At 34.8% G+C, this 12064-nt stretch overlaps 1 protein-coding gene across 2 annotated transcripts; it reads left to right on the top strand.

The window, feature by feature from the left end:
• The first annotated feature begins 4318 nt into the window (after positions 1 to 4318).
• Positions 4319 to 11376, top strand: LOC106710643. 2 transcript variants are annotated; one of them, XM_014502769.2, is made up of 4 exons: positions 4319 to 4606; positions 7011 to 7093; positions 9992 to 10167; positions 10941 to 11376. In XM_014502769.2, exons 2-4 carry the CDS (start codon positions 7034 to 7036, stop codon positions 11053 to 11055), a joined length of 351 nt encoding a protein of 116 aa, XP_014358255.2. In that variant the 5' UTR covers positions 4319 to 4606; positions 7011 to 7033; the 3' UTR covers positions 11056 to 11376. The 2 variants fall into 2 exon arrangements, with proteins under 2 accessions (XP_014358255.2, XP_014358254.2); XM_014502768.2 differs by lacking the exon at positions 7011 to 7093 and having other exon boundaries at positions 4328 to 4606.
• Positions 11377 to 12064: the final 688 nt, after the last annotated feature.

Raw genomic sequence — 12064 nt, 5'->3', positions numbered from 1 at the left:
TAAAATTCATGTTGTAGAGGTCTAAACTGAGGGGGTGAAAGTTTGTTTTAAACTTTTGAACTCTACGATGACAAAGTCGCGGGAAACAGCTAGTTCTTTATAAATATGAAAGCTGCCAAATTTCTAATCAATGATGAATAGCGCAATGACATAGCGCTCGGGTGATTGCACTCAAACGCAATATTTATTATGATGTCATTTTTGTTAACATAACATTCACCTCACCTGTATTCGCTGAAAATACGATGTAAGCATTCGTATTGCGCGTAATTTAACGACGGTTTTCTTAGAAATTTAAATAATATTGTTCGCTGATTAGACTATTTCGAAATATTGCGTCGTCCGATACTAGGAACCGTCCGGAGGTAAGTACATACGATTTAGTACGTGCGTCAACAACATACCTTGTCCCCCCGCGCCTGCTTGCTCTGCTTTAGAACGTTTCTAGTGACTTTGATATTTATAGAGTTGTTGTAATAATGTGAACGGTTGCGTTATGCACTTCAATGCACTCCATTAAGCCCGCTGGCGGCCGCGCTATTCCCGGAATAGACCTCCCTCCGGATACATTTTCCATGGCAGTGACTGTATCAAGGTCTCGTCTCAGACGTCTTCATTTCGCCGTATGCTTATCCTTAATCTATCCCAAGTGAATCTTTTTCTTTGCAAGTTGACTATCTCTAAGGTAAATTGTCTGGTATTAGACACGAAATAGTTAATTTTAAAACCCTATTAATGAAACAAATGACACCTTAAACCTTTAAAATTAATCAAATATGTAGGATACTATAGAATATTCCCGAATATATTTCCTCCCAGTTGGGTTTTTCTTGCGATAACTTTACTTGAATTCGATTCCATAGCTCGAGACGCAATAGCTAGTTTACTAACCTCTGGGTTAAAAGGTCGTCTGTTCATTGTTTGAGAAATATTTTTGTTTTCTAACTACGTCAAATATGTTTTGTGGGCCCGGATCTGTTTACATATTCTACACACATATACACTTTGGACTTTTGGCGCATTAGTTTAAATAAAATCTATTAAATTACGTCATTTTATTACGCCGTAGAATTAACAATCGATACTATACAAGAACGTTATCAATTATAGTTCAAACATATTAAAAACGCTGCTTTACTTTGATTAATAAGGGTCATTTATTCAAACAACATGTTTTTAATAATTAAAATCTTCGCAGAAGCCATTTATATGTGTAATCTGTAGAAATCTGTCATATTATTACGTTGACTGAAAAGCTTTTTATTCATTAAAGAATGTTTAAAATCGGTTTATTTAAACTGACTGAAATTACTGAAATATAAAACTGAATATTGGAGTAAAAGTAGTTACTAGTATTGGGGAAAGTCAACAAGAATTTACGCGAAGTTTTGGAAAAAGACAGAGTGGCATCAATACTTCGTGGTTAATTTATGTTTTTATATTCTTTTTCTACATTTATATTTGGGAAGTTGAAGGCAATGAGGAAAAGAATAGTGTATAAACGCAGCGAGAGTTTTGTTGGTACAATAATGGTGCAGGTCAATTTCTTTGAATGAATTTATCTTAATGAGAGCCGAATGCTTATCGCGGGGTTCACAGAAATGGTGTCGAAACCTTGTGATTCATGCTGATAGTGTAGTAACGTGTTTAAAAATTTCCTAGCATAGATCATAGACCTTTTAACTAATGCGTAGTTAAAGTTCGTTCGGATGTGTGATATAAAAATATCACTGAATTGTTATTTGTAAAGATTTAGTAGTTTAATAGCTTTTAATTTTAAGTCTGTTAATAATATAAGAAATGATTGCAATGATTTGATTTTCTTTTCATTAATCATTACTTTTGAATATCAGAAAGAGTGTAGCAGATACGAATGAATATCTCTCACGATAATATAATGTCTTCCTCCGCCAAGGGAACTGCAAGTAACTCGATTGTACGAGATCTAAGAAAAGATGGATGACCTATGAAGATGACGCAACTACCACGTCAGATGTTGCTTGAGTGTATTTATACTGCCATAAATCACCTCACATGTTATCGTGCACGAGTTACACTATCGAAAAAAAAGTCGATTTATTTTTATAATGTTTTTGAACATAAATGTGACAAAAGATGCTGCTGCTGCTTATACTATGGAAACCTTTGATGAACTTAACCATCATCATCAACCTTCCCTTCCTTAAGGAGGGTCGGCAGAGTTTGTACTGTTTTTTGATACATCTTTATCAGCCGTCATATCTTAATTAACTCTCTTCTTACGCATGTCCTTTCACATGATCCGACACTAATAATGTTTTGGCTTTTAATTTTTTTACATGAACGTTTTAGAATTGGATACGCAAGCAGCAAAATATGTAACTGTATATAGTTGAATAAAACTTATTCTTTTATTCAGAATACGTGGAAAACGTAATATCTACAAGAAAAAAGCGAACATTTAAAGTAGGAATTTTAATTTAAAAAGTAACATAGTTTTATATATTGCGGTGCAGACTGAAATGAAAATGGTAAGAGGGTTGGCATAAAAGTGTCTGTTTTATTACTCGGTCGGCATAAAAGGATGATGCAACTCGCGAGCGCGCTTCGTAAGGCTCTGTGTGACGTGACGGGGACGGGCCGACGATGCGACGGGTGTGTCTCACCCCGTCCACTCTCGCGACGCGACGCTACGTGTGCATCTATTATTACTCTTTATCTATTCTATTATGATATATCAAAATTTTACAATTTTATAGCTAATACTAGCTGTCGCCCGCGACTCCGTTCGCGCGCAGTTAAAAAAAATGAAAAATAGATGTTGGCCGATTCTCAGACCTACTGAATATGCTCACAAAATTTCATGAGAATCGGTCAAGCCGTTTCGGAGGAGTACGGGAACGAAAACTGTGACACGAGAATTTTATGTATCTATATATATATAAAAGAAAGTTGTGTTAGTTACACCATTTATAACTCAAGAACGGCTGAATCGATTTGACTGAAAATTGGTGGGCAGGTAGCTTAGAACCAGGAATAGGACATAGGATAATTTTTTTTTTTTTTTTTTTATTCCGCGCGGACGGAGTCGCGGGTAAAAGCTAGTCAATCAATACATAGTATAAAACAAAGTCGCTTTCGCTGTATGTCCGTATGTATGCTTAGATCTTTAAAACTACGCAACGGATTTTGACGCGGTTTTTTTAAATAGATAGAGTGATTCTTAAGGAAGGTTTGTATGTATAATAAATGCATAATATAGTAGAGAAACACTGATAAATTTAAAGTTTTCTAATGTGAACGCTGTGAACGTTGTGTATAAGGACATTTTGTAGTAGGTATATTTTGCATTGCACCCGTGCGAAGCCGGGGCGGGTCGCTAGTTAGATTATAAATGCGAATCTTTGGATGGATGGATAGACGTTTGTAAGAAGGTATCACCAGAACGGCTCTATGGATCTGGATGTAAATTGGCATGGATATAGAGCATAGCATGGAAGAACATACAGGTTACTAATTAAGTTTGATTTTAAGTTCCGCGCGGACGGAGTCGCGGGTGATAGCTTGTTCTTAGATAAATAGTTGCGCTCCCTTTCGTCTGGATAGCTTTACATATTGCAGGTGAATAATGATAAAGTCTCAAGCTTTATTTTACAGAAATTTATCTGGAGTGTTATCTTCTGGATAAAACGTATTCTGTATTACTAAATGAAGAATTAGAACTTGTTATGCAATTTCAGAGTTTTCATGTTACAAACAACCAAAGCTTTTACCTTTTTTAAATGTTGTATACTTAAATATTTTGTGAATATCTGTTACTCTAAAAGATTCGACAATATTTAATTCTAATGGTTGATATTACAAGAAATTCGATGTGACCTTTATTGTATTGAGAAAACTGAATTCGCATTCGTTATCCGTTTTCCACGAGAGGCCCCGAATATTTCTCTTACGATAATTTATTATTTTTACATAGTAATTTAACTTAATATTTATTATTATCATACGAATGTGCTATTGAACTTTATTATTTCTTTTTGATAAACCTACCCTGTATCATACAGATATACTTAGAGAAATTTACAAGTCAAGAAAAAAAAATACGATAACAGTGTACATTGATGATATAGTTTTGTTATTGAATACATTAATGCAGTGAGTTATCGTAAACCGTATACATTTTGTTGCGACTCCGGCGCGTATCGTATCGCTTATAACAATAACAAAAACAACATTCTCGTACTGATCGATCGCGTAAGGATCAGCAAGTTGATTCTCTTACGCATTCATTCATATATACTGATCGAATCTTTTCGATAAACGTAGTACGTCGTAGTTTCGGTTAGGGCCGGTGTCTATATAGATGGTACTCTGTATAGATTCACGTGTTCGGCGCGGGGAAGGCGGGGAAGCTGAGTAGGTATAGTGAGTGCTACATATAACCGCGCAGAGCCGCCTCGTTGTCACTCGTTACCGCTCCGTCGAACGTTGAAGCGAACGCGCGTTACGACTTATTTTTTTGCAACTTGAACCCTAGTATTCGCGCACATCTTCAAATATGAAACGACAACTAATTATTTTGTTGGCCGCTGTCACATTCACCGTAGCCATGGTGCCCAAATTAAGGGTGAGTTTTTTTATTGTTATACTCTAAATTATGAAAAATTTAAACTTCATGAAGTAAAATAATAAAAAGGCAAGTTTTTTTACTTACATATTTACTTTATAAATTCTTTTATATCTTGTAAATATTTTATAAATGTTTTCAATTAATAAAAAATTGCGATGTACACAAAAAAAATAGTGAAAAAATGGCGGAAGTTTAAGGCGAAATGTTATGTTAGGAAAATAATAATGATTTAAAAAATATTTCTAATAACAAAGAGTACGCGACTTTACAATTAGCTAAACATTGGACACTATTTTGGTGGAAAATTGGCCAAAAATTTGTTTAGTGTGTGCAGGTAGGAAAAGTTACGTCCTGCTAACAATAATATAGAGTGCGACTCTTACATCTCGCAGGAGTTGATGAATATATGTCATAGTAATATTTTTCAAATTCTATCTTCATCATCGTTATTAAAACTCAAATTGGCTTGCATTTTTCATCATATTTCAAATAAATTTAATGTTTAAACATTTTTATATAAACTATTCTGGACTGGAAAAAAAGGAACATTATTTAACGTTATCTTTCTAATTAAGTAGACTTTATTTATTTTGATAATATAATGAACGGAATTATAATTTAATATTAAAGTATGGCGAATAAATAACATAAATAACTTACAAATGTAACTTAAAACGTTTTCCTTCTACCATTTTCCTTTCGTTATGTTCACAAGTATTGTCAAAGCGAAAGTTCTGTTGTTAATATAAGTTAAACTTCTAAAATACTTCTAAATCTTGTAAGTTACTGTACTTGGTTAATTACTCAAAAATAATACACCACCAGCTTAAAAAAACTCTAACAGTTCAATAAAGAAAAGTACAAGTTGCTTTTAAAGATATGGAAACTAACTTAAGTAACTAAGAAAAGCACCACGCGTTACATAAAATACAACGAAATCTATATAAAAGAAAATGAGCTACAGTTGCGTTACATGCATAGAAATTGCTAGAAAACTCTTGAAGAATCACAAAAGTCGAACACACAAAACAAAACTACTGTATTCGTGTATTCTTATCTCTTAGGCCGGCGGGCAGTTATTTAAAAGCAGGTAGTAAGGGATCAAAGGTTAATTGGAGCTTACGTCTTGACTAAGGGAACATCCTTGCATTAAGTATTAGAAGATTTCAAGCTCGTACGTGGTTAGCTGCAAGCGCATTATATCTTCGCAGGGCCTACTACTAAAGGGTTGAGGACCGCGAGCGCACCGTTGTGCCCCAAATGCAATTCTGTTTCTCAAAATTCTGCGCTCTTATGAGTCATAATTTTTTATTTTAGAGAATAGAAAAATTCTTGATGTTTAATCGCTTTTCACAACAATTTGTATTTAACTCGCAACTACGTCCGTACGAAATTAAAAACTTTAATTAGTAGTCTAAGTGTTCTTCCGGCCTATATTCTACATCTATGGAAAATTTCAGAGAGAAATAGTTGATCAGCTGTCGAGATACCGTCTAACAAATATCCATCTAAAAATCCAAACTTTCGTAATTATATTAGTAAGATAGTAAGATTAATACGTGAAGCCTAACTTTGTACCCATTTTTAAGGAAATTACAGGAACGGATGGGCGAGAAATTAAAGTTAATGTAGAGAAAAAGCGCAAAAAAACTATTTTTAATCAAAAATAAAACTTTGACTATGAATTGTAGTCGAATATCGACCTAGTAATGTTTGTGTTTGGCAGTGAATAGTTTTAGATACAATGCGAAGTACGAAGTGTTTCTATTTCCGATGATCGTATGCATTTAACGATCCTTTAAATCCCGGTCCAGTGTTTGTATGATTCACGCCCGTGGCCCTGACTCGGCTAGATGTTTTTCTCATCGAACAATGTATTTTAGTGAGAGAAAAACATGTTGGTCAACGACCCAGTGTTCGTGGAAGGTGCGTTGCTTCCTGTTTACTGCCGGCTGACGCGTGATATGCATGATTTCGCGATACCATGTCACCATTGTAATCATCCTTAGTATTAATATGATCTCACTAAAGATATTGTAATCTGACGGAAAATAGTGAACTGACCTAACCATTTACAATATTATTAGTTTTGTTATTATAAAACAAAACCTATTAATTTGACTATTGTCAAACGTAGCAAGCATAATGTACTTTTATTCAATAAATGTATTTTAACGATAACTTTTATATGTAAAAATAATAAAACCAACCTACAATTAAGGGCAATTAACTAACTCCTGATTATTAACATCAGTCTACAATTACACAATTTGACGGCACCAAAATTTTATGTACTAGAAAAACACGTTGAATTGTAAATTGTGTTTTTTCACAAATATTTCCTAACCTGCTGTCAGTTCATTATATCGCTAGTGGGATTATAAACTAACGATGTTTACAGGTTTACGGTGACATACGTTCAGAATGGGCGGCTACGTAAGGCGTGAGGCGAGACCGGACGCCGGACGCAATCAAGGGCGCGCGGTATGTCGTACGACACTCATTACTATCGAATTCCTAGCCGTCGTGGAGGGGAGGGGATAACTGTCACGTACGCCTAGGGCTGTCATCTTTCAGTAAACTTACACTCGAACAAAGCGGCGAAAACAACTAGTGATGCAACGGAAGTGTCTTACCGGAACCAGAAACGGAAACAGATGTCAAAAATAAATTTTAGCAGAAACGGAAACGGAAACGGATGCGGAAACAGAAGTGTAAATAATAATAAAAAAAACATTTTTACAAAAATTTTTTTTTTTTGGAAAATCAGTTTGTATTCGTTTTTAATTTATTAAGGCATTGGATATCGGTATCCTTTAGCCTTCAATGTATGTATTTTTACTGTGCTTCAATAAGTTAAAATACGTGTTTTTTTTTAAAATTTATTTTCAGGAAACAAAATTACACTATTTAAAAATTAATGTTCGCCAAACCACTCGTGTTGAAAAACAACAAATATATTTTTTTTATTAATACATTCACTGCTGACCACTGTTAAATACCTCCTGAAATCCATTTTGCTCTCCCTTCATTGCCGCCTTCAGAGCTACGTTAGGGATGCGATCCATACCCGGCGCCTTCTTATTCTTTATTGCGTTGTATGCGCCTACGAATTCCTCGTTCGTGATTGCAGGGACTTCGGCGGCGTTTGCGGGTATTTCGTAGTCCAGCTCTTCTTGTTGTGGGAATAATGTAGTAACAATGCTATGACACATGTGTGTATGTGTATGAAATGTTACAAGATCTTGAACCGAGAAGATAAAAGCTGGTTTTGATTAGTATCCTTCAGGTTTTACTCAATATTCTGGAATTTGATGAAAAACTTGACTTTGTCAAAATCTTGTAACATATTAGTACATAGAAATGCAATAGTGGAACAAATATCTACATATTAGTGAACTAAACCATTGCCATCCCTAGTGCTCAAAATGATGATCCCTAGTGCTCAAATGCAAAAAATGTGGTTTTTTTTTAAATAATTATAATAACATTATTAATTTATCTATATGTTCAAACATTCCCAGATACTAAATAAAAATTCACCATAAAAAGTTTTGGCTCCCAGCTGTTACCTTTTTTTATTTTGTAAACAGTGAATGTGCCAAGTATCAAATACACCAAATCTAGATTAGAAAAAGATATAATTATTAGGCGTCGGTGGCTCGTGGCACTTGACTTGCAATCTGCAGGTCCTGGGTTCGAATCCCGCCATGTACCAATGTGTTTTTCGATTTAGATATGTACATTTATCCGACGTTCTTACGATGAAGGAAAACATAGTGATGCTGCCTGCACATATCTGAGAAAAAATTCAATGATATGTGTGAAGTCAACCCGCTGTGGGCCTGTGTGGTTGACTATGGCCTAATCACCCCAAATTTGGGGTAGGCTCCGAGCCCCTCAGTGGGGATGTATACTGAGCTGATGATAATAATGATGATGATATATTGCATGGTTATCACTTATTCAAAAGCACATTTAATAACTCGTAAGTATGAAATAGTCACATTTTGCCAGTTGTCAAATTTTATATGGACAACAACTAGACAGTCAACTCCAGCAAGAGAAGCTGATTGTTTCAAACAGCAGCAGAAAATATTACGCGCTTAAATTCACGAAAAAGTACGTAAACAAACAAATGCGACAAGTGCCGAAAGGCCGCGCGCGGACTGCGCGTCTCGCGCCGCGCATTTAGATCTCTCAGGTGTCGTAAAGTTCCGTTTTATCTCCGTTATAAAAGTTGCGGAAACAGAAACAGAAACGGATGTTGAAAAGGGTGCGGAACTTCCGCACTTGCGGAAACGGAAACAGACATCCGTTGCATCACTAAAAACAACAAGGCTAAGCACCATCTACGCTCTGCCAACTCAAGCCTTGTGTCGCTACATTGTAAAAAAAATCGGCGAAAAGAAAAACGAAGACCAATGCATGTCAACCTCTTTGACAGAGGCCGAAAAAAGTACATCCACCCTTGATTAGCGGACGAAAAAAAAAACAAGATTGAGTGACTTGTTTCACACCATTCATTCTGATCCAAAGACGTCGAGACATCCGTAGCGCAAATAAGGGAAAAATCTTCGTATACCTAGCCCTAAAAAAAATCATAATCTGTTTTCAAAGAGATTATTTACTTTCCAATTGCAATTGTCATTTATCAGTTTGCTTTTACTTTTAGTTACACAAATGCTTTAGAAACACTTTGGAAGGAACATTAAAGCAATATTTTATATGCTGCGAGTAAATGGTTAATTCATATGCGATAGGTGAAAAGCGGATGTTTCGATTCCTAAGATTAATCCGTTTAGTTTAAAATAGACATGAAAGCTCCTTTATAATGTTGCGTAATACACTTTTTACTATCATGAACAACGATTAGGTCGCATTATAATTAGTGATAGCAACTTTGTAGTGAATTATCGTACAACGTTTTGTTGTTCAAATTAAAATTGTAATAGTGCAACAATAGCTAGTTGCAATGGTATGACGTAATAACGCTTGAACTCTGCATTCAGATATCGCAGCCTTGTTGTTCTTTAACATATCATTTATCTTAAATTGCTTACTACAAATGATGTAAAAATCTCGGTCGTTCGCGTATTAAGGCTACATTAGTACATTGAGTACGAGATAAAACCACTATTACGTATCAGTACTTACGGGTCACCTCATCCGAACCCTCGGGGTGATACGTACACTCAAGTTATTAATTAAACATGGCTCTTGTTTCATATTTTCATAGTGTAATTGATATGAAAATATGATCAGTAGTAGCAGTACAATGTATGCAATTATGTTGTAAAAATATCCAACAAGGAAAAAAAGAAACACGCAGTGGGCAAAGTAATAAAGTGTGTGATCACAAAGTGAATGTTTGATTCACAGCGGGCAGTGAACTTGGAGGAGGAGCTGCGGCAGACGATGGCGAGTTCCGCTTCCACCGTTGCTAGTGGGGGCGCCACCTCTGCCACGCTGCAGGTCTGCAAGCCGGAGACACCCTGCGCCTGGTCCATCTACGTCAACAGGCAGAAGATCATCGACACAAATATTGTTAATACGTAGTAAGTTTTACAATTAGTCGTATCGTCTCCACGTACCCTTTTCTTTCTCTCCTAAGTTCAACAAAAGCATATCATGGGGCTGTTGCTGATATCGATTTTCTTTGTAAACATAAAGTAACGTAAATGTGAATCTTTGATCTCTGACCATACTAGATAGTCGCGTAATTGCTTTGTTATAAGTAATACAGTTAGTTGCATTGATAAAATGTTTGTTTATAAAGAAAGGTTCAAAGAGATGTAAATATGACGCAGTGGGCACTATAGTAATGCGTAAATATTTCTCTTGACCAATCGTCGTTATCACTTTCGAAGATATAATGAGCCCCTGACACCGCGACCTACATAACGTTCAAACTACTTTGATGGTTAATTCATTCATAATTTACTGGCTGTATTTATTTGATTTTATTTTCCTCATAAGTGTTTAAAATTAACAGTAGGCGGTTGGAGTTACGTAGGTTGACAGGAAAATGACAGACTGATATAATACTAATAATAATAATTAATTACGAAGTAGTAATGTAAAAGGGGCAATTATTTTTATGGAAAGAGTAACGGGCATGCTTGATGCAGTTTATAATACTCGTTTAGTTGGGTTGCAAATGAGTTTCCACTTTGTGTTGTTAAAAAAAGAATTTAATTAAAGGGTCTGTTCTAATCTAGGATAAATGTACTTAGACTATTTACTCACTCATTGTAAAAAAAATAAGGGGTTATCAGAACATTGTCAACCACGCTAAATAATATTGACTTGAATATAATTTGTTTTCCAGTTGCAACTGTAAAGTCGGCACGGAGTGTCAGTTTGATGAAGACGATGAGAACCTTAACGCTTTCATCCACCGCTGCCGACCGACGAACCACAACGAAGATAAGACGGAGAGCTAGCGCGCACAGAACACAGGGATAGATCATCGTACACTAACGATAAAATCATACCATCGATTCTAACACTTTAATACTATCACGGTATAATAGTTTCACTGTGTCTTATTGTGTCACTGTTGCATCATGACATAATTATGACATTATGAGTACTATCAAGTCAAGCTATTAAGATATTGTGATGTGTTTTTGACGGCAGAATTGAGCGGTATGAATAAAAAATAACGTAACGTTACCACTTGTATTATTGTGGATAAGGATAGTCGTAACCAGACCTCGCGTTTTGCATTATTTTTAAGAAGCTACTGGATGTAGAAGCTTTTTTTGGATAAACTAACATACCAATAAATAAATAAAATCATGTCTACTAACGTATCGTAGATATTGTAGATGTTGTATGTTACTGCAGTCTTCACCTATTGATAGATTCTTTTTGACAGAAATAGTCTCGCAATTGTGTTTAACTTTTAAACTAAACGCCGTAGTTTGCGTTTTAATATTGTTTTGCATGTTACTTTGTACATCTTTAAAATTTAATCGTAATAAATAACGTTATATCGTGTTACGTCGTCGCCTTTGCCTCCTTAAAAATTTTGCTCCTAACAATCTGTAGTAATTTTTTTTTCACTTAAAAATAGGCAAAGGTTTTCGCTAAACGCCCAATTTTTTAATCGTACTATTTCCGCCTTAGTTTGATATTTTTTTCCTTAATTACGTAATATTTTGTACATATTTATTACGTACAATAGATAAGGACATAAATTTAAAAGTACTTATTAGATTGTAATCAATGTACCGTTGTGCGTATAATTTTTAATCTTTTATTTTTCGTAATTGAAAAATATGCATTTCAGTCAATTTTGTTTTATTTTATTTTATTTATAAAAATTTTTAATTTTAAGTGGCTAGTTTTAGTAATAAATCATTGCGTCATAATAAATGTTTAATAGATTTAAAATTACAATCTGGTATTTGTCTTAATAAATAAGTAAAAAAACTATTGTGTTTTATT

Source organism: Papilio machaon, chromosome 13 (assembly GCF_912999745.1).
Source record: "Papilio machaon chromosome 13, ilPapMach1.1, whole genome shotgun sequence".
Classification (NCBI taxonomy): domain Eukaryota; kingdom Metazoa; phylum Arthropoda; class Insecta; order Lepidoptera; family Papilionidae; genus Papilio; species Papilio machaon.
Note: the sequence above shows the minus strand (reverse complement) of the source record. Positions and strands in the feature narration are given on the sequence as shown.

Coding starts and splice junctions, on each gene's coding strand:
- LOC106710643 (XM_014502768.2), top strand. CDS start 4,538: ATGAAACGACAACTAATTATTTTGTTGGCCGCTGTCACATTCACCGTA. Junction 4,607..9,991: donor CCATGGTGCCCAAATTAAGG/GTGAGTTTTTTT, acceptor TTTGATTCACAG/CGGGCAGTGAACTTGGAGGA. Junction 10,168..10,940: donor ACAAATATTGTTAATACGTA/GTAAGTTTTACA, acceptor TTTGTTTTCCAG/TTGCAACTGTAAAGTCGGCA.